Source organism: Lycorma delicatula, chromosome 10, assembly GCF_047948215.1.
Source record: "Lycorma delicatula isolate Av1 chromosome 10, ASM4794821v1, whole genome shotgun sequence".
Lineage (NCBI taxonomy): Eukaryota > Metazoa > Arthropoda > Insecta > Hemiptera > Fulgoridae > Lycorma > Lycorma delicatula.
In genome coordinates, this window is record NC_134464.1 from 54031953 (window position 1) to 54055892 (window position 23940).

Sequence of the window (23940 nt, forward strand, 5' to 3'; positions counted from 1 at the left end):
GCAAGTGAATTTGTGGGAATATATTCATTAAGTAAATTGTGTCACAAAAGAAATTCAAAGATATGGCCTTATTTTGTTAACTTGTACCTTAAAACTCAGCAGTAAAGTACAATATATGATTAATGCAATAGATACAGTAAAATAGCTTGAATTATAAAAACAAACAAGACAGTAAAAAATAACAATTATAAAAGCGAAAACAAAAGTTTTGCAATCTGTGAGAATTTTTTTTTACATTAAGCATGATTTCTAAATTGATTTTTTTTGTGAGATGATGGCCATCGATAGCTTTGGTCATTTTGTTGTATGAGAATAAAGGAATTGTAGCATATGAAAAATACCATGTCTGACCGGGATTCAAACCCAGGACCTCCACATTAAAGGCTGAAATGCTACTACTCCACCACAATACCTCCAATAAATTGTTATTGAATAATTTTACTATAAACCATAAAACTATTACAAAATACTGAAATTATGCATATGTTTTCTGATTAAAGTTTTGAAGTGTAATTTTTTTAACAATACAGCTATGTATTATATAGGTAGTGCAAATATGTTATCGGTTATATAGAATCACAGATATTTTTTTGTGACATTTGATCAGTCAACAGTAAATGTCTTGTGTAGCATATTTCTTAATTATGAGAATGTATTGTAAACATCTGTATATTTTTTACATGTTATTTAAGAATTTAATACGTCTGTAGATATAAATTTTAAATGTGATATCCAGAATTAATGTACATATTTTTTTTTAGTTTTGTGTTTTACCCATTGCTCGATACAAATTTATTAATTTTGTTTTACCTAAAAACTGCTCAAGAAAAAAATAAATTGTTTTTAGTTCCTACATACTTTTTCAAAATTATTAATATATTTATTTTAAGTGGCTTGTAACTTCCATTTATACATACGTGCAGTTAAGTTATAGATATGTTATTATTATTCTAAAAATTTATCCGATTAAATTTCAGAGTCTGAATTTATAAAAATCAAAACCTAGAAAACTTTAAAATATGAGTTAAAATTCCTTTTTTTAATAATTGACATTCACATTTTTTTTAATATGAACTGTAAAAAAAAGGTTATGGGTTGTTTCCCAATATATTATTCCGTTGTGCCAAGTTTCAAACTTAAAATTTTACTGATAAATATTAATCATTCACTAGGAGTTTACTTAGCGATATAGTTTATGCACATTGCATGATGTACTATGATTCCAAAACTATGTTTAATACAAATCTGTAGTAAGTAAGATGTGTGATATGCTGACAACCAATATATCTATCACCAGTCTTCCTCACAGCCATTAAATTTTTGGCATAGTTAAAATAGATTTTTAAAAATTCAGAGTTGTTCAATACTCTTTTAAGATGAATAAGCTAAGTTACTCAAGAACTTGAATTTTCATTAACTTTGAGTTCATTAAATTAGCTTTCATTAATTAAAACCTGCAAGCAGCAATTACTTGTAAGTCCTTAATTACATTCATTACAAACTAATAATTCATTAATAATTATTAGACTTGCAGCTAAAGTTATTTTCTATTCTGTATATTATACAGCCAGAGTTTTAAATAGACCTGCCAACTCAGCTGTCTGTTTTGTATCATCTATGTCTGCATCCAAGTTTTGTATCAAGTTTGTTAATGTCTACATTTATTTTTGATTTTTGTTGATGGTCGTAAAACATAACTTCTGTATATATTGTAAAATTAAAATATCAAATATTTCTTAACTGATTTTAGGATCTTTATAAAGGTCTAAAATACAAAAAAAGATTGATATAATAAACACATTAAAAATACAATACAATAAAATATACATTTAAAACATTTGTAATTTATATTTAGGTAAGTTACAAGCAATTATGATTCAAATTAATTTATAAATACAATATAAAATGAATTTGAAACATAATAATTTACGCATAAGTTATTATAATTAAAATAAATTTTGATATTTTTTTTTGTGGGTGAAAAAAAAATCAATTAATTTTAAAATTGATACTAATTTAAATGTTTGTTTTTTGTCAGAAATATTACATTTTTATTGGAGAATGTAATGTAGTTTAAATTAAAAACTACAAAGGATAACATTATATATACAAGTACTATGCAGGAGTCTTAATTTAGTTCTATAACAAAAATTAATAAATGTAAGGAGATTAAAAATATACACTGATGGATTATGTTGAATTTTTCTTCAAGAATATTAATGAAGTTAAAAGTAGATTTAAGCACAACTCTCAGTATTATTTATCAATTTGGTATTTAATGAAGTGTATACAGTAGTTTTACTTAAAGAATGTATCGATTAAAAATCAATCTATATTTTCTAAATTTCAATCTTGCTTGAGCAAAAATTATTTATTAAATTTTAGTAATTTCTATGTCACTTTATTTTTCAAAAAATATGTATTATTTTCATTAAGTACAAGTACAGTTTATTAAGTAAATGAAAGTATTTATTTATGGTTTTTCTTGTTGATATCTTCCTGTCTCTCTACTTTATCAATCATTTATCATAATACTTCTACTACAGTTTGTCATGGCAGATTATGACAGCTAATCAACATGTTTAGATTATAATATTTAATTGGTTGCCGTTCCTACCAAAAGTTTTACAAATGTTTAATGGATTTTATACATAAATATGCGAAAATAGTGCATCCAAAAATGGAGAATATTTTTGAAAAAATGTTATTTATTATCTCAAGTGAACATTTGAATTATATTTTATATGCTGGAATATCTGTGTGAAATTATACATAAATGTTATTCCAGCATACAAAATATAATTCATTTTATGTGGCTTGATCAGGATATTGTGAGATTGATAATTGAAAATGTTTATTTAATAAAATTTATTAGTTTAAAAATGTAAAACAAGACATTTTACAAATGTAAAATAATGACAATAATAATCACAATGATTTGAAGTAATCATCAGGATTTATTTGCAGGTAGTTAAATATTGAAAACCAGTATTCAGTCCCATTGACAAAAGACATTAGCATGCTGCAGAGTAGGTTTTCCTTTCTAAAAAATCTGATGTGGGCAACCCATGACTATTTTTTTTTTTTTTTTATGTGGGTAACAAAATTTTATTTCATTAATAAACACGATTTTTTCTTCTTTTTTTTTGTTATTGAATTATTATTCATGGTAAAACTTTTTTTACAATGAGAGGTTAATAATTATTAATAAATCAATATATTTAAATTAAAAAAAAAAAAAGAAATGTGGTCTGATTTGAACCGATGTGCCTTTCGCTAAGATCCTAATATTTTATTAATTAAAATTTAATTTGGCTGTAACTCTGGAACTAATAAAAGTAGTAGTACTAATGATATATCATTGAAAGGCTCTCAATTAGGGCTTATAACTGCAGTTAAGAAAAAGTTAAAAATCCTAATTTTTGGGGATTTTCGGCTTTTTTGAACACTTTTGGTTCAGTCATTTGCAATCAAAAGGAGAGGTGCACAACTAGATGTTAAACAGTCCTAAGTACAAAGTTTCAACATCCTGCAGCTAATTGTTTTTCAGCTATGGGAGAAAATGGATTCAGGGATGGTCAAAAAGTATATTTACGTTGAAATGTGGAAAGAAATTTTTCACGATCACAATACTTCCTTTACTTTGTACAAGGAACTTCGTTCCTTTGCCATTGCAGTTCTTTAAGTAATCTCGTTACTCCTCTTGTCTTCAGTCAGTTAGTACTGTCCCGAGATCTGTATGTTTGTACTTGTTCAATCTTTCCTTCTGCTGTTTCCCTTTAATTCACCTTCATAACTTTTATTTTCATCCCTATTTCCTATGGTTTTATCATTATTACTCATTTTTCCCCATCCAATATATTGCTTTCCTTGACAGCAGCCTGCCTCTCTCCTCTGCCTAATTCTTACAAAAAAAATTTGCATTCTCATTTATTCTCAGAGCTGCTTTTTGCTTCATATGCAATTCTCTGATCAGCCTCCTAACCTTCCAATGAACTCTCTTTTCTTTCATAATCTCAAATAACTTTTCCTACTGTATCAAATGTCTTTTCCATATCTACTAAACACAAGCTCAATCCTCCTCCTCTTTCAAAACATCTCTCTCCAATTATACAAGAGAAACTGTAATATTACAGTTTCCTTTTACTGTTCCTTTTACTTTTTCTGAATCCAAATTGTTGTCCCTCGGCATTCTCTTCCATTTTTTCAATTACTTCTACAAGATCCCTTAATAGCTTGTAGAATCTCAAAATTCGTGGGCCTTTCTCCTCTTCCATAACTTATTTTTCTACCTTACCTTTCCACTTTCTTCTCGTTATGTACAAGTACTCTTCCCATTGTTTCTCTATTTCATCTCCTTTATAACACTTTTACAATCTCAATTTCTTTCATTTTATTAATAGGATTTCTTCTACCCTTTGTAGTGTCTTGTTACTTCTTATACAATATGTCATACTTCTTTTTCTTTTCTAGATCTTTTACGTCTTTCCATTCTTCTTTTGGCCACCTTTCCCTATCTTTGTGTTTAAGTACTCTGTTTTTTTTTTAATAATTTCTTGTATTACCCAAGGTTCTTGGGTGCCTTCATAGAAACCATTCCTTTCACAGCACCTTCCCTCATGGATGATTTTATCCTTGATCCCATTTACTGGTGGTTTATTTTTCCTTTTACCTTGTGTAATTGTTTCTGCCAGCATTTCATCCACTGTTACTCTCTATGCCTTCTATCCCCTCTATATTCCATTTCTTCACCTTCATTGTAGTTTGAATTATTTTTATCGTATTTCCATTTCATCATAATTTTATTCGATTTCCACTATTAACAGAATATGATTATTTCCTACGTTGGGTCCATTGTAACCTTCTCCCCCCCATAATTATTTTGCAGCAATCCTGTTCATTTTCTCAATTGTACATCTTTTTAATATCTTCATTCTTATACTCCAGCATACCCTGAACTATTAATAGATCTGTTGGCAGCAATCCGTAAAGCCATTACTATATCATCCAGATAAATTAATCTTTGTACTCTTCTTGCTACACTATTTTTTACAGCTATTCCAACTCAGTTTTTTTCTCTTTCTCTTTCAATTCCTGAATAATATAAGGTAACTATTCTCTTCCCTCCCATCTAGCTCACTTGTCCCCCTACTATATCCATTTTATTTATTTTTATCTCTCTCTTCAAGTTTTCCAACTTGCCTAACAACAATAATGTTTTCACATTACATGTACCTATTCTCAATGCTTTATCTTCTGTGACACTATCGTTGCTGCTTCCTCCAGAGATTCAAAAGGGAAGACATTTTACCTCTAGAATATTTAACAAAATAAGACATCACCAGGGTGCCTGACTAGGAAAAGTAATACAATGGTATTCCATTGCCTTCTGTATCCTCATCCCATTCACTTTGGGGATGATTTCTCACCCCTGGGCAATAGATGCCCCAACCCCCTACCACTGATTCACAGCTGTTTGCACTTTAGGGGCAGAGCTCCTTACTCCAGGAGCTGTTCAGTCCCTTCATTCATTAGCTGCTTGTATATACCATACAACTTTAATATATACAATTGTTACCCCTGCTCTACCACACATCTATTTAAGGATTTTCCCTTCATGAAATCTAAAACCTAATTGGCATTTCTTAGATTCTAGAGTACATTGACTTCATGCATGAATATTTAAAACTATGTCAAATGGTTGAACTCAACTTACACGATTGTTTAATTACAAAACCAAACATATTTTACTTACCACATCATTCAGTTCTTAAGGAATCAAGCTTAACTAAGTTGCAAGTTTTTTTGGTGATTGCTATATCTTCAGACAATTTGTCTCTAAATGATACCTTACTCAATGACCCTACTGACCAAAAAAAATTCTTTTTGATAATCCTCAGATTCAAAAATTTATCTTCCACGAAGATCAGGTACCATTTTTTTGGTAAAAGTATATTAAATTACTTCTATGTTGATGTCCTTATAAGATCAGAAATAACTTTTGTTAAATCTGTATGGATTTCCATTAAACTAATATTCCAAATGTAATCTCATCAAATTATAACTGTTACTAAATAAACACAAGAACGTATCCACATTAGGTATATTATGGAATAATAGCTTAGACACATTGACATTCCAGTTTACTAAACAGAAAAATGTGTCTGTCATTCATAAGAAATGTAATTGCTGCAATTTATGACCCATTGGCTTACTTGGACCAATAATATTTTTATGTAAACATTTTATGCAACAATTACAGCAAACTAAATGTCAATGGGATGGTATATTACTTGATTATTTATTAAACCAATGGAGAGATTTATACATCCAGTTAAAATCAGCTACAACTGTAGCTGATGTACCAGTTAAAATAAGATGTATCACTGAGTGGTTGTGAGAATTTTATGTATAGCAGAATCATATTTTACTCAAATCGAAATATTTCTCTACCAAGACTTGAATATGTGCTTGTTTACTACTAACTCTTTTGATTAACGAAGTACTAAAATTCTCCATGAATTGTTTAAAAATGAAAACAGTTACAGGTTGAAAAATGAAATGAAGGGTTAAAAATGAAAGCAGTTACAGGTTTAGACAATTTAGTGTGTTGTGGATATCAAAAAGCCAATCTGAATACTACAAACACCACTGAGTGCATTGCAGATGCACTCAAAACAGTGATGTACGTATTTAAAATATCTATACAAGCAGTCAGCTATCCTAGAAATCCATTAATACATTGTAAAAGAGATTGCTTACTAAGTAATACTAAAGAATCCATGTATTCAAGGTGTATGTATAATCAGGTTTTGCATCTGTACAAGCAATTTATCTATGTAATATGTATATATATTTATATATACAATGTATATGACCAATTTTGTTATCTGTACAAAATATTTACTTATTTAAGAAATCCATTTCTACAAATTGTATTATTCAGTAAGATTTAATCACTCCACATAGTTATTCAAGCACAAATTTATGCATATTCAATACTCATTTAGCTATTCACCTATTCAATCGACTATTACACTATTTGTAGTGTACTTTCTCAGATGGTATAACCATCTGAGATGGTTTCTCAGATGGTATATTTAGGAATATACTACAACTACTTTCTTTGTTTACCCTCCAGAACCACTGTAAGGTATTACTTCAGAGAATGATATGTATGAATGTAAATGAAGTCTTGTAAAGTCTCAGGTCAACCATTCCTGAGGAGGTGCATGGTTAATTGAAACCCAACCACCAAAGAACACCGGTATCCACAATCTAGTATTCAAATATGTGTAAAAGTAACTCCCTTTACTAATTTAGGAATCGGTTATTGAAAAATTTACTGTTACGAAAATTATTATTCAAGAACTATTGTGTACTTTTGCTTGACCTATTACCTGTGTGAATGTTCAGTTATATTTATTATGTTTTATAAACAGTTAAAAAAATATTATGATTTTTCAGCAGGTAGGATGTTCAATCATGGAAGCATATATTATTTCTTCTTAATTGGTTTGTTATAAATTGCTGCTTTTTAACAGTTTCATTTTACATTTACACGAAGAACATATTGCCTTGAAGTTCAAAATTGTAGGAAAGAATTTAAAATGAATGACAATACATAAATTTAAAAAGAATATTTATATATTTTATTTACAGATCTTCTGCCTTGATGCAGAATATCTTAACTTGGCAGATCTCAATTTATTACTGAATTAGGTCATCATAATGACTGATCAGTAACAGGAAAAAATATATAAAAAACAAACAGGCCCTAAGAAACTGATTGGCATACGTCATAATACTGTGTAAATGTTTTACATCTTCTAATAAGTTATAAATATTATGAAAAAGAAAGTAAGTTAACAATAGTGCCTGAGCTCATTGCTCTCGCAGATATTCTTTCTTCACACAGTTGCAAATCCAGTAGAAATAATGTTGGAATGCTCAGATAGAAGAAACTATACAGTTTGAATATTTAATCATAGTGACAAAGTCTTTCCCTCTTATTAATAGGTCCAGCAACAATGTACAATTATTCAGACTAAGTCGAAAAAGATGGCTGACATTGCGTGCGGATGGATGGTGTAACAAGTTGTTAAAAAAAAATCGGCTAAAGAAAATGGTACCGTGTCTTGTCAGTTACTCAAAATATGTGCATTTTAATACTCATTTTGGTGAAGTTTGAACATTTATTTTTTACAACAAAACATCGTGTCAGGACGATGATAACGCGAAAGCGTTTTACGTCCTGGAAAAAAAAGATATTCAAAACAATTATTATATGTTATATTTATTTAGACATAATAAAATTTCATACTTAATCCTAAATAGCTTTTATTTATAAAAAAAATAATTATCACTAATTTTAAAAATAAATTTGGAGACAAATTTTTTTTGAAAAAGCGTGAACAACTCAGTGTTACTGCATACTTTATTAAAATGTCACTGTTTTAAGTAGACAGTCAAGTCTATTAAAATACATGCCAAAATTTATTCTTCATTAAATAATAATGGTCAAATAATAACTTTGTATAGGGATGATCGGCGGACCGGTCAAGTATGGTCGAAGTCTTGTGTGTTTATTTTGTCTCGTTTGTGTCTTTATAAGTCTCGTTACTCGATTTATTTTCATTGGACGAATGAAAATATGGGGTTTCTTGATTAATTATATTTTTTCTATAGGGATCCATTTTAATACGAGACATATTGTTTTTATACTACAACGAATTCTTCAGCATAAATTCAGTAAGATACGAAACGCTATTAAGAATACTATATATAAATAAGTAATGATACACTTTATTCATTACATCTCTTTCGTTGAGCTCTAGTATATAAATATGTTCAAGCGTAGTTAGTTGTATGTTTAAAAAAAATGTCTATTGGAGTATAAAAGAATCTTCATGTAGTAGGAAAATGATCGACTGAAAGTTTAAGTTTGACAGAATGTGTTTTGATTCCATATTTTGAAATGAGGAGTAAGTCGTACTTACTGCTAAATAATATTTTTTTTTATAAAAAAATAATAATAATCGCTAATTTTGAAAATAAATTCGAAGACAAATTTCTAGTTTGAAAATTGCGTGGCTGTATGCGTGAATAGTGCTCAATATAAATATAAAATAAATCATGAAATACTTGATGGGATGCGTTTTGATTTCGTCTTTTGCATAGAGTTGAAGATGGAATTGTCCGATAAAAATGTATTTTATTGAAATAAAAAGGAACTTTTTATAGGAGGCAAATTATTGAATGAAAATTTAATCCACAAAGTAGTGCGGACAATAAAGTTATACTTGATCATAAATATTTTTTGTTAAAAAAAAAAACTATCTTACAATTTGAAAACTAAAGAACTTGTTCGCAAATTAAGATGAGAAGAATTATATAAATCCAAAAAGCGATTAAATGATTGGCAATAAAAAACAAATAAACGAAACGATGATCATCTCCGACTTAGAGAGAATGTTGTCCGACAATATAGGTGGAGTAATGAACTAAAAGATAAGAATTTTTTGCAATTTATTAAACATCGGGCATTTATGCCTTGACGTATATGTCGTTCTTGTGAAGGTACATCGTTCAGTTACTCTGTAATTAACTTTAATGTGGATAAAATTAAACAAAAATTTCAGAATAATTAAATAAAATCAAACTAGAAAATCCAAAAATAATGCGATTCTCGAAATAATAATTTCTCGACTGGTTATTCGGAAATTTAGTTATATCTCCGGAACGGTATGACAAATTTTGAAAATTCAAACGAATTGTTATCGAGTATAAACTAACGAACGATTAATACTATCTGTAAACTAGATGTGCTTCTCAAGGGTCACATAAACAGTTATGATACTTAAGCGATATTCTAAAAAGAATGGCAACATATTTAAAACAAGGTAAAGTAGTTAATTTCTGTGTGTATATATTTCATTACAATATGAACTGGCTTATAACATCATTACTTTATACTTAGATTGAGTGCAATATACTTCAGATGTATTTGCATTTATTTAACAAAGCCTTTAATTCATGTAATGTTTTGAAATAAACACGGTACCTTTTCTGTCAGAAAATATTAACTTATTTGTTTACATCGATTTTCTTTTTTTTTCCAAGAAAGAAGTTATAGTACCTTTAATTATCATTATTGTGTAAATTTGCTTTACAGTTATATAATATATATTTTAGTCGTATTTAATTATGATTTTAAAACATTACGATTAGGGTTAAATTAACGACGTTACCTTACAACTGAGATGACTCACCACGGTTACCGAGGAAGCACTCCGAAACTTCCAAGGACTGAACTGATTGACTCACACTAAGCGGCGCAAAACTTTGGCACAGCCAGGCTCACATCAGCCCACCTTCGACCCGGCTCCACAACCGAGAAGAAAGATGAGTACTGTCTGTCCGCATTCCGCCCTTGTCGGCAAAAAATAGATCATGACCATGCCTCCCAAACCCGCTATAAAACAGCAAAACCGAGAAACACAACCGGGACCACCAATCCCATAATCCATAGGGGGACCTCAGGGGTGATATTTCAAAGGCTGATCGAGCAGTGTCTTGGAGTTGCTCGTTGTTGACGTATCTGCATTTTTTAATCTCTTCTTTTATAAAACCCCAGAGTGTATTTGTCAGGTGTGAGAGGTAAGGGCCTCTTGCTGGCCAAGGCAGTGGAGCCAGAAATTCTTCTTCCGTCAATCCAACTATTTGGAAAAATTTCTTTAAAGCATCTGTAGATATTCAAAGCAAAATTCGCTGGAGATTATCTTGTTAAAACGAAATTATGTCAGCAATCCCTTTGGCTGATAATTCTGGAAGTAACCATTCGTCAATTATTCTCAAACAACTGCGCCATTGAAAAAATAAAGACCAAGGAAATAAGCCCAAATAATAAGTAATTATTTGGGCTGATTCCACATCATAACATGAGGTGTAATCATAACTGACATGCATAAACATCTCGAATGTTGCATGCTATTGTCATTCAATTCATTAACTATGGCTGGACGAAAATGAATCGATGACTCTACAGCAGCACATGTCACAGCTCAAGTATTCGGCCTAACAATGGGTGGCGAATCAAAAACACTTTATAAAAGCCCTCTTAACCCATGTCAGTATTGTTTGCTGTAATTTGTCATTCAATTCATTAACTATGGCTGGACGAAAATGAATCGATGACTCTACAGCAGCACATGTCACAGCTCAAGTATTCGGCCTAACAATGGGTGGCGAATCAAAAACACTTTATAAAAGCCCTCTTAACCCATGTCAGTATTGTTTGCTGTAATTTAATTTTTTAATTAAGGTTGGCATCTCTGCTAAATTCTCACATTTTTTGTTACTCGTTAGCTTAGGTTGGCATCCCTGCCAAATTCTCACTTTTTTGTTACTCCTTTTTAAATATGGTCTTACGTTCTTGTCTTCAGCCTAGTATCTGCCATCAGAGACTCAACATGAATTTAATATGTAATTTATTTATTAATTAATTTATTTATAAACATGTTACATATATGAAGTATAAGACTGAACATTGTAATAAAAATAATTTGGAATATAATCTAAACAAGAACTTTTGCCGGATGACCAAAAATATGTTGAAATAATTGCAGACTTTGTGAAGTACCTCGGGTAGGTTTAATTATTTTAAATAGTTAATTATTCGCGGGTTCATATACATAAATAAAAATGCTTAATTTCAGTTATTATAATCTTGATATTGTAATTCGCATTAACAAACAACTGAATCTTTGAATGATGGAAAGAGACTGCCAGATTCTAGAGCAAAGCCAGCTTATATAGTTATTTATTTCAATCAATCAACGAATAATAAAATATTTAGAATAATTTAAACTCAACCGAGGTATTAAACCAAGGCGGCAATTTATTTGATAACGGTGACAATTTCCCAAAACGCACAAAGAAGTCATTCATAATGTTCTCCAATGTTTTACCAGTGTGTGGACCTACATATAATAGCTAACAAACATTCTTCAACAATGAACGAACTCGTATCCGTCATCGTTCCACACTCGGCTGCAACAAAGGTCATTCCACCATGAATGAATACATAGGACAATTCCCAGCACGGCTTATCCTCCCCACCTTTTCCAGCAGCAATGAGCGATATCAGTGGTGAGAATTAGCAGCAGTAGAGCCTGATAAGTTGGATTTAGTACTGTGAAAAGTGACATCCTTTAGATAACAGTTTAAGATAATCTATGCTACATCCAGACCGAAGACCTGTTAAGAACATCCCAACCCTGTAGGGGGAAGACACCCACAGTGTGACGTTACCAGTCACCACACCACTCCCTCCGTTCCGAGCCCTGAGGGGCTTTACCAGAGGTCGTCTTTAGATCTTCTAACTGATTACATCTCACAGTCAACAGCCAGGCCTCTTGTCGGGATACCACCGATGTAAATGCCTCGGCAGATATTTGCATCCGTAAAATACAAATCAAATTTTGCCTTCAGATAGGCCTCAGACAGACATCTTCACATCCAACCTAACATGATTCCCTCAAACTAACTAACAAAGACCGAGAAAGTGCGGACCCCGCGCCTAGTCTAAATTTGACAACACAGTTTGTGACTGTGAATGTCTCAACCAAGAACTACTGGAAGCGCTTAGACGAGGAGCTCCACTATGATACAATCATATCCAGGAGCGAATAATTGTGTGACTCAATTTCTTTCAGGGCATGGCGCTTTTTGGGACAGACTATAGAAATTCAGCCTGGTGACTCTGGTATGTGTCCGCGCACTATGGATTATTGGACGATGCTTAACATGTGATATATGAATGTGCTAGGAATGACTTAATGCACACAGAGACGATATGTCAGTCTGATATTATTGGTTTGACAATTGATCTCTGTGTTAATTGGAAAAGCCAGATTGAATGGTTGTTCGTAGAAAGTTTTATCACATATTTGGTAGAAGAAAGTTTCACTTAAGGGTTGTGATGTTCTGCTTGGACTTTCCTTCTTTGTGTTTATGTTTGGTCTTATTGTTATTTCATTTTATGGTTTACTAAATTGTTGCCATTTTTGTTTCTGTTTGGTTATAAATTTGTTTTAGTTATGTTTTATGTTACTGTTTATTACATTATTTATTGTTTTGTTCTGTTAGTGCTTTTGTGTTGTGTATCGAACTCATTTTTACCTTTCAGGTAGGTAAACTTCAGTTTCTTTGTTCTTAGAAAGTCATTCTGTCTTTTTAGAAAGCTGGCTAGATATATTGTGTTTGCAGTTTATGTTAGTTAGTAGTACATCTTTGGGAATGTCGCTTGTGGCATCCTGGCTGAGGTTAGACTGAAAGATGTCATTGCTGAGGTACTGAAGATGACCTTCCGTAAAGCCCATTAGAATTAGGTGCAGAGGGGATGGCGTGGTGACTGAAACAATCACATGGAGGTTGTCTTCCCCTATGGGGTCAGGAAACATGTTACTACCCAAGAGGTAGTTGGATCTGTGAAACTACAGAAGGGAACAAATAAACCAATCCTACTTTGGATGAAATCTGATTAGTAAGAGATTGACTGCCTTTAGCCTTCCTAAATCAGTTATGAAAATCTAATGGGGCATGCAAATAGTATAAATATAATATTTAAGAATATCAAGTTAAAAGCAATCTATATAAAATAAGCTTTTGTGTACCTGTTCTTCACAGTATAAATTTTCATGTCTTAGTATTTAAAAAAAAAGTTAGTTACATATACCTTATTTCTTTTTCTGTTTAGCTTCTGGGACCACCATAAGGTATTACTTCAGAAGATATGTATGAATGTAAATGAAGAATAATCTTGTACACTCGCAGGTCAACCATTCTTGAGATGTGTGGTAAAATTGAAACCCAACCACCCAACCACCAAAGAACATCAGTAATCCATGATCTAGTATTCAAATCCGCATAAAAGTACCATTTCTATAAATTTTTGGTGGAATTACTTTTGCAAAAATTTTCAGAGGAACTTTATTTTATCTATGACTGAAATACACATACCTAAAACATTTACAGAAGGGCATTCATTCCCCATCTAAAATTTCTTTCTGTAATCATGAAAAAATTAACAGATAACTGTAAATATGACAGTTACCTACACAGGTGTATGAATACACAGGATGAAACTGCATACTCCTGCAAGTCAGAGTAATATTGTTATGTAATATATTAAAGCAGAAGAAGGGCAAAAATTAAATCCCTCTAAAGACAAATAATGTCATCATTGTCAATGAAATGCAGCTGGAGGTCATTATCATTAAAAATAATAGTTCTGTATAATTTTTTTTTAATCGTGCTTGATTTGGTACAACTCACATAATGAAAAGGATTTGCATGTATATTTTTCTAAACAAAATTCAGTGCATATCGATTTAAATTTGAACATAACTGTAAAAGTTGTTGTTTGCACTTACTTAGTGGGTTTACCAATTACCAATTTTTTGAGCAGATTAATCTTTCAGATCAGTATTATCTTTTATTCTTTCAAAAGCGTGATGAATAAAGATTCAATTAGAAACTTTTGGGAAAATAACAAAATTAATTTGGATGATAAATTTAACAGTTTTCTTAATGAGTTACAGAAGGCTTTCTTTATAGATTGCTCTTTAATAAAAAAGAAATCGTATAAAAAAAATTAGAAAAATGCATAGATTACTAAACAAATTGTTAAATATAGCTCTACATTAAGAAATCTCTATGAAATATCTAAACATAATTTGCTTGATAACTTATTTCAAAAATTACTAATGAATTTATGCAAAAATTATTTGTACTGGTAAAAGATTAATACAATAATTAATTATCTAATATATACAATAAATCTGAAATCACATTGGCAGTAATCAAATGTGAAGGTGGATCTAAAATTTAAACAAATTTGATAACAATCAAAAATACAAAAGGACTCGACTTCTGTTATCACATCTATTCAGATAGCAGAATTTAATAATTTCTTTTCCAGCGTTTCAAACAATTATATGTGTCCACTTCAAATAAAGCCTTACATCTTGATTAGTTTTGTTAATATATCAGTATTTTTATTTCCTGTTTATAACCAGAAAAGTTAAAACTTATATTCTAAATATAAAGAGTAAATATTCCATGGGTAGTAATGATATTCCTGTTAGTATTTTAAAAAAAGTTGTAGATATTATCCCACGTAGAAATTTAATTCATGAATTCCAGCAACTTAGTAATCCCCAGCTGCCTCAAGACCTGCTATTCTCCTCTTTTAAAAAGCTTCAGCACTTAATTTAAAAAACCATAGGCCAGTTTTGTTATTGTCTGTATTTTCTAGTGTTTGAAAAAATTATGAAAAATTGATTTTTAACTTTTCTTGAAACATACAAATGTATTAACAAACTTTTAGTGTGGTTTTTGAAAAAAATTGTCTACCAACATAGCCAAGTTAAATTCTGTAGATAACAAAAAAAATTTATTTTTTGCAGCCTCAGTAAATTATTCGATTTAGTTCTACACTTTTTACCTATGAAAAACTTAATAGCTATGGTGTGAGAGATGTAGAATCCAAAGTGTTCTTGATCCCTTGCTTTTTTTATTGTTTATTAACATTAATGCATAACTCAAAATCTTGAGTCATTCATTATAACCCGTTTCTCAGTAATTACATCTCTTTCTATACTTGAAGATAATTATTTAAAAGTAATGGAACAATGTGATTGCAACTCAAGAATTATTCACTAGATGGATTATAACCATCTTGCCGAACACAGGGACACAATTCCCATTAGTGATAAAAAAAGAATTCTGCTATTCACAAAGCAGGGTGTTCTATTAAATAATAAATTCCTATGGGATTATATTTTGATTTAATTTGTAATAAAATCAAGCTGCAGTGTATTACTCTGGAACGTTTTAATAAAACACTAAGCTTTTCATCATTAATAAATATTTATTATACCTTTATTCATATAAAATATAATTAGATCTCTTGGGGTTACCCCAAAAAGTCTGAACTAGTTTTTAAGATACAAAAATTGGTTGTCACATCATATTGGGGCCATAAATATGAATTATGTAGTTCTATACTTAGAAAATTAAGTAAGTTATCATATCCTTGTGTTTAAAATTATGAATGTGGAATCTTCATTAAAAAGAATGGTCACTTATTAAGAAAAAATAATACCTACCTACCTTCAAACCAAACAATGGAATTGTTTAACTCAACACAATACTTCAACATAAAAGAAAGGGTTTTAGTATTTCTCCATTGTCATTTTTGATAAACTGCCGAACCATTTAAAAAAATCTTCCCCTACAATTTATTTAAAATATAATTAAAAGGTTTTCTTTTATTGAAAAAAAATTATTCTGTTGATGAATTTTTAAATATTACTACTTAAAAACAAAAAAATTTCTGCATCCTGTGTACATAAATATGTGCTCAAAATAATTTTCAATAACGGCTTCAGAATTGAGAATTATTTATTTTGTAGTAGTTTTTTATATTTAATGTATTTACCTTAGCACTATTTCATGTGTCTAGGTTTAAATAATTAGTGTATTTAACACATTTAACTTTAGCTTATAAATTGTTATTTATTTATAATTTATCTTATGTAGATGTGATCTATATATTTCTACATTCTAACCAGAAATATTTATTTTATCAGTATTGCATGTTGATTTTGGAAATGAGATTTTACACATTTCATTAAAAAAATTGTTAGCGGTGATGAGCAAATAGTAAAGTGTGGTTATTTATCCTTATCATTATAATTCCATGTTAATTTAATTAAGCATGATAAATTCTATGTTATTTATTATCGCAGGAAAATAAATAATATTGAACTTAATTTTTACATTTTCTCCTACTTTTTTTAAAAATTTTGGCCAGAAACTCTCTCATAGCTAGGAATGAATGGCTTTGTACATAAATATAAGTGGCAGAAGATTAATGAAGATACATACACAATACTTTTTTTTTCAAATTTTACAAAAAATCGACTTTTATGAATATGGAATCATACAAGGTCTGTAAATAAAGTAATGAGACTGGTTCAGAAAAACTCTTTTATTTACAATCCAATTATACATGGACTCTTATCTTTGAAATAGTTCCCTTGGGAAGCTACGCAAAACTTCAAACGGTTTTCCCACTATTTATAGCAGTGTTGGAACTTAGAAACCAGAATATTTTCAGGTGATCGGTTAAATTTTTTTAAATGTTTTCTACTGTTCCAAAGTAGTGTTCCTTTGAGGTGTTTTTAAAGTCAGGAACAGGAAAAAGTAGCAGGGACTCAAGTCAGTTGAATAAGGTGGTTGAGGACCTTCAGGAATGTTTTTCTTTGCCAAAAAGTCATTAATTGAGAGTGCAGTTTGACAAGGTACATTGTTATGATGCATCATCTAGTTGTCTTTGATGGCTGGTCTCATGCGGGCAACTCTTTTTCACAGTCTTTCAAGAATCTCTTGATATACATATTGATTTACAGTCTGTCCTGTAGGGAAAAACTCTGTATGAACAATGCCATTACTATCGAAGAAACAAATTAGCATGGTTTTGATTTGCTCATTTTTGCTTTTTTGGGATGTGGTGAGTTTGAAGTGTGCCACACCTTGCTCTGGCATTTTGTTTCTGGATTGTATTCAAATATCCAAGATTCATCAATAGTAATAACAATTTTTTAGAAAATTGGGGTCAGTTTCAACTCGCCTTAGAAAATCACAGCACACTTCCACGCTGTTGTTTTTCTGTTCAATAGTGAGGTTTTTTAGGACTAATTTTACAAAAATGTTTTTCATGTTCAATTTGTTTGTCAAAATTTGATCGACTGTGGTACAGTTCAAATTCAATTGTTCTGCAATCATTCTAACAGTTAGTTGCCGGTTGTTCCATATCAAGTCTCTGATTAGCTCAACATTGTCATCACTTTTTGACGTTAACGGTCTTCCAGAGCGTGGATCATCTGCAACTGATTCCCGGCCATCTGCAAGTGCTTTAAGCGCCTTAAAAACTTGGGCTCATGACAGAGCGTCATCTCCATATGCCCTTTTCTATTTTGAAAAAGTTTCAGTAGCATTCTCACAGAGTTTAACAGAAAACTTGATTGCACAACGTAGCTCATAATTAGTATTACTCATTTTTGTTACACACAACAAAAACTCATTTCCAAAAAGTTTGTTTACGTCTGTTGTGGCAACAATAAACTAAAAACATTAATACCTAAATCAGCTGTTCAAATCATGTGTTTACAGTGTTGCCACTTTGGCTGCCAAAAATCTAGTCTCATTACTTTATTTACAGACCTCATATTATGGACAATCCCTGAGAAAAGAAGATGATTATCTTCGATTTGCTCATTCAAACATTTTTTAAGTGAAGTGATGGATTGTGTGCTATTTGTTTTTGTATCAAAGTTATGCTAGAGTACCCATGATTCATCTCCTGCTACCGCTCAATCCAAGGCAAGAAGCTCAATTGTCAAATGATCAAACATTTCCTCCTGGTTGGTATGCACAGGATATCCTTCTGCTAAACATTTAATTTTTGGGAAGAAGTTTTGTACTAACTTTTCACAAGAACAATTTCTATCACAATTGCTTCTTTTCAATCATACTAAAGTTCATGTTACATTAGGACATACTGCATTCACAATATTATTACTATTCAGTGTGTAAGGATGTTTAGAAAGTTTGTTTTCACATTTGATGTGTTTCTAAGCACTTTTGCTTGCATTTTTTTAATGAAAAGATACTGGAAAACAGTTTGCCTAAAACAATGTTAATTATTTTATGCTCATTAATTTCCTGACAAATGTCTGTAAATATTATATCCTATACTTAATGCATTTTAAATGCAATCTCAACCTACAGTTTCTATTCATTTTTTGTTTCCATTGACAAATTAACTAACGCTGGACATCTTAATATACGATATTTTAGCCTAATTCTTTTTCAACTTGGGATGTGTCACAAGTGATCTTGTTATAATTCACAAAACAAAATTGTCCTTGCTGGCAACTCTTACCGACTGAAATTTTATAGTATTACTAACAGACCCGGCAATGCTTTGCTTTTGTTAGATTTGAGTAAATATATAGATTAAATGAGCACTATTGAAAGTTTGATAAACATAAAAATGAACATTATGGAACTTCACAAAATTTTGCCTTTTCCATTTTAACTTTTTATGTTTTCCCTTTCTTTTTTTATCCCTTTTCCTTTTTCCCTCGGTCCAGTAGTTTCTTAGTTTATAGTAGATACACATAGAACATTACCTTATATATATATATATATATATATAGAAAAAGAAAGTCTGTTTGTATATTTTTTGGTTTGTTTTGTAAATATCTCGACAACTGTGCCACCTAGCAGGTACAGTTTTTGCAAAAAATTTTCTTTGCATGTAACTAATATATATTCTGAATATGAGCCAAATCGGTTCATAAATACAGTTTTGTAAATATCTCAACTGTAGCACCACCTAGCAGGTCTAAACTAATCAAAAACCTTCGCGGGCGTGCACACAACTCACGAAAGTTTCATAGCAATTGAATGAATGGTATAGGAACGCAACGTGACAAACAGACGAACATTCATTTTTAAAAATATATATGTAAAAGATAAAATTACAGTAGCTGTCATTTGGTGAGATAGGACTCTAGCCCTTACTGAAGTTCAGTCATAGCTAATCTTACTTCATTTCTATTTTCTTACTCTGTTTTCTCATATGCTTGTTAGTCTGCATCAATAGTATCTGTTCAGGAGTGATCGCTTAGTTGCAAATACTGATTGTTAAACAGTAACTGAAAGTTGATTGAAAACAAAATAGTAAAATATCTGTATCTTTATGTTTAAGTAAAACATTAACTATTACAGTATGAATCACAAAAGAAAAATACTTTTTTGAAGTTATAAACCAATCTATGGAAAAAACTTTGTTTTAAACCATATTGATATTTTTTTTCATTAGTGTTAAACTCTGTTGTTTAATATAATTTTTACATTCTAATAAAATAATGGAACTTTGATTGCTTTAACAGGAAAAGAGGGAAGAAACTTTCACGTTCAATTATCTACCTTTCATAGCTTCATCATAATTAAATCCACAGGTTGATCTGGTTTTGGATATACATATATCTGAAATACATCAAGTTTTTTAATTATGTTACACTAATAAAGGTAGATATTGTACTTTATAAAAAATTATGATGACCTTAGCAGGAAAGAAATATATATTAAAAATAATTCTAATTTAAGATAATTTCTAAAAGCTTCAGTCAAATCAATTAAAACAATAACAGAAAAAAGCATGGTTTAAAACAGCATAAATCAACTTTTCTCCATTCAGTGGTTAAAAAAAAATTCTCAACTAGAAGCTTGTTTCTTTAGTGCATATGAATTTTCTTAACTCATACTTAATTTTAATGTACTTAGTTTAAGATAAGTTTTTAATATGGTATGAATTTTTTTTTACTTAATTAAAAATAATACTGCCATATATAAAAAGTAATGTTTTATATAAAAGTTGGCTCAGAAATTGTCATACAATACCATTTTAAAGTAAAACAATAAAATAACACTGACATGACACAGTCACAAATCATAATAAACTGAATGGTTCAATTTAGGACTGGTCTTCCAGCTCTAATCAGACAATTACTATCAGAATTGTTACGACATAAGCAGTAATTTGTTTTTATTTATTTTCGTTTAGATTTTATTTTCTGTTTTTTTTGTTTCCTTCTTGATTTTGAAGTTTTAGACCTGTAAAGCAGAACATTGCAAATACAGAACCAAAAGAGATTTTACTTTCTAAAAGATTAATTTGAGTGTTTATTCTCTGCCCTTTCTAGCAATGTCACTCTTAACATTTGTAGCTGATGCTTTTCAGAGTACTTCCATTCTCTAGTTAACACTGAGTCTTCCCGATTTTGAATTGTCGAATAACTAGCGACGTAACGCTCCTTCCACTCACCATTCCTAAAGTCATGGCCTCTTCTGGTTTGTCGTCCTGTTTTAATGAGTAAACAGTTTCTTGAAACTAATTCTGATTCTTCATTTTAACAATGTTTACATAATACATCAGATTTCTTCATTAATTATTTCCTGTCCTTTTAATTTTGGCGTGAATATTTCCTTGTTTTCTAGAATATTTAAAGTTTTCTTTTTTCTGCAAAATGTAATATTTTCATGGATTTTATCATTTCATTGAGAATACATCCTTTTTCTATCAAATGTGTTGCATAATTTGAATCTTTTTCTCATATTTATACGACCTTATATGTTCATTAAATCTTCATTAAAATCACATTTTATTTGGTATACTATATTTTTGTTGTAATTGTCTTTTCCTTCTATGTTATTTCTAAATTTATTCCTGATTGTATTACTTGTGGTAAATGCTATATTTATGTTTTCTAAAAAAAAAACACTCCTTTTGTTTATATGTATATTTCTTTTCCCATTATATAAATTTTACCCATTTTCATTTTTCTTCTTTTGGTCTACTGTCATTCTTTTTTTGTTTTAATATCTTTCAAAAATAGTTTCCTTATTATTCCTTTTTCATAATTTTTTTGCTTCTATTTGAAAAATAATATCTAGTTCTTTTTTTATATTCCACTTTATCTCAATGCAGTTAATTTATGTTCACATTGATGGTTAGATTTTGCATTTATAAGGTTATCTATGGATTTTATATGCATGCCAAAATTCTAGTTCTTTTGTTTTTCTTCTAATATTTTTGAATCTAAAAAGTTTATCGTATTGTTTTCTTCTTTTACCATTGTGAACTTCAAATTTTTATGTATTTTGTTAATTCGATTTAATAGTAAATATTCTTTGTTTCAATTTTGATCCTTTATTACTATCAGCAAGTCATCCATATTACATATTCTAAAGTTATACATTTTTCTCCTATATATTGAATAAAAAATTCACTAAAATTCCTAACAAAGGAATTCCCATTCCTAATCCATGTTGGGGTGTATATATTTTATTACTGAATTTAAACTGATTAACATTACTCCAATTAGGAAGACTTGTTGTTAAAAGTAGTTTTGAGAATGGAGGTACTACGAAATGCGTCAACTACAAATGTTAAGGGTGACAACGCTAGAAAGGGCAGAAAATAACACTCAAAGCAATTATGACAATCTCTAAAAGACATTAATCTAAATTTATTATAAATAAGGTATTACTTAATCCTTTTTTATTAATACTCTACTTTGATATATTTTTATCCTCTATCTCTAATTACAGAATTCTCTTAAATATCTTATCTATTTTATATTATGTCTCCTGATCACCTACTTCCAACTCATCAATTTTCTTATTATTTCACATTTTCTAATTCCCTTAGCCTAATAAGCATTTTCTATGTTCAATACTGGTTTTAATAGCTGAAACTTCAGCCTGTTAGTTTTGCTAATACTTTATGATAATTCTTTCTTTCTTTAACAAAAACATTTTAATTATAATTAAAGGAGATATTTAAATATGTGAAAATATAACAAAAAATAGTAAAAATATTTTGCAAGATGTGATATATATAGTTATAAATTTCATCCTCATCCTACATCTGGATTTATTTTGTAAGTGAGGAAAATTCCGACTGGAATTCCACTCTCTACCAGACTGTGATCTCAAGATTGTAGTGAGTTCTCACAATGTGAGAATTGTAATTGAAAAATTTCAATGACATAATGGGTAACACATCAGTTTGGGATTGTATGTAGAGCTGTACTATGAGAATATTCTGTAAACAGTTATGAGCTCATTCTGACAATCAACATCTTTCAGAGAATATTATGGTTTGTCATATCAAAACTTAATTTACTGTAAACTGATCTCATATTTCCAGAGAAAACATTTACCATTCTCTGTGTAAGTGATTACGGCACGTTAATCTGAAAACTATTGAAAGTAGCTATTATTGGAATCCAATCTTAATCCTACATTTGTCTAGCAGAGACATATGAACAACTAATCCGATCTACATCTATCAAAGACGTGGCACAAAATACCTGATTGATATATAACACAGAACAGATAACTAACCTCATGCAGCAGACCCAAACTTCTCAAACACTGAATCATGAGAATTTAAAATTTATAACATTTTTTATAGAAATCCTAACAATTTTTATCTTGCGAATTCAACAATTATTCAGGTGTATTATTTTTCATAAATGAGGAAAGAGGATGGTATAGATTTTTTCCTGGGCACACAATGTCATTCATTATCAGTGCCTGGACATAATGTTACTATAGAAAACAATCTAAGCTAACACAGCATCAAGATTAAATAGTAGTAAAACAAATAAAATCAACAATTAAACAATATCATAATGAAAAATATTCCTCATACAGTACAACATAGATGTAAAGCACCTATTTCTGTATGCCTGTTCCATTGTATTTCTACATAAAGTGTTTTCTGTAGATGTAAAGGTGAAATAAAACCACAATGATACAATATTAAAAATGTAACTTAGAACAACAAAATTACCATCTGGTATACACCAAATGGCATAAATAGATGAACCGTATCAAAGTAATAATCAAATATTTGAATACAGATTATGTATGGCCTTAAGAAATAGTAAAACATTTGATAACATTGTCATACTGCTCCTTAAAATATTTTGGATGTTAACCCATAATTTAAATTTGTGATGCAATGCTGGAAAACAGACGTAGTCCATAAGCATGTGGAGTACTGTTAGTTGGCAGTCACAGCAAACACAAATGGGTGCATTAGCCTGAGTCATGAGGTATCTATGAGTGAGTTTAGTGTGCCCTATTTGCAAATGGCAAATTATAACCTATCAACAATTCCTGCATGGAGAGCTCCACAGTGTTCTTAACTATGGGAAGTTTATTGTTGATGGTAGTATTTCATTCACTTTGCCACTCATTATAAACCATCCTTTTAAGAAAACAGACAAGATT

The 23940-nt window shown here is 30.0% G+C and overlaps 1 protein-coding gene across 3 annotated transcripts in view; it reads right to left on the reverse strand.

The window, feature by feature from the left end:
• Positions 1–20069: 20069 nt before the first annotated feature.
• LOC142331749 (uncharacterized) overlaps positions 20070–23940 on the reverse strand; it is a 75891-nt gene continuing 72020 nt past the window's right edge. The window contains exon 8 of one of the 3 annotated variants that reach the window (XM_075377807.1): positions 20070–20124. In XM_075377807.1, the coding sequence (XP_075233922.1) occupies positions 20085–20124 (40 nt within the window). In that variant the 3' untranslated portion in view covers positions 20070–20084. Of the gene's footprint in view, positions 20125–20503; positions 20752–23940 lie in introns of those variants that run through there. The other 2 variants (XM_075377806.1, XM_075377809.1) reach the window with 2 other exon arrangements.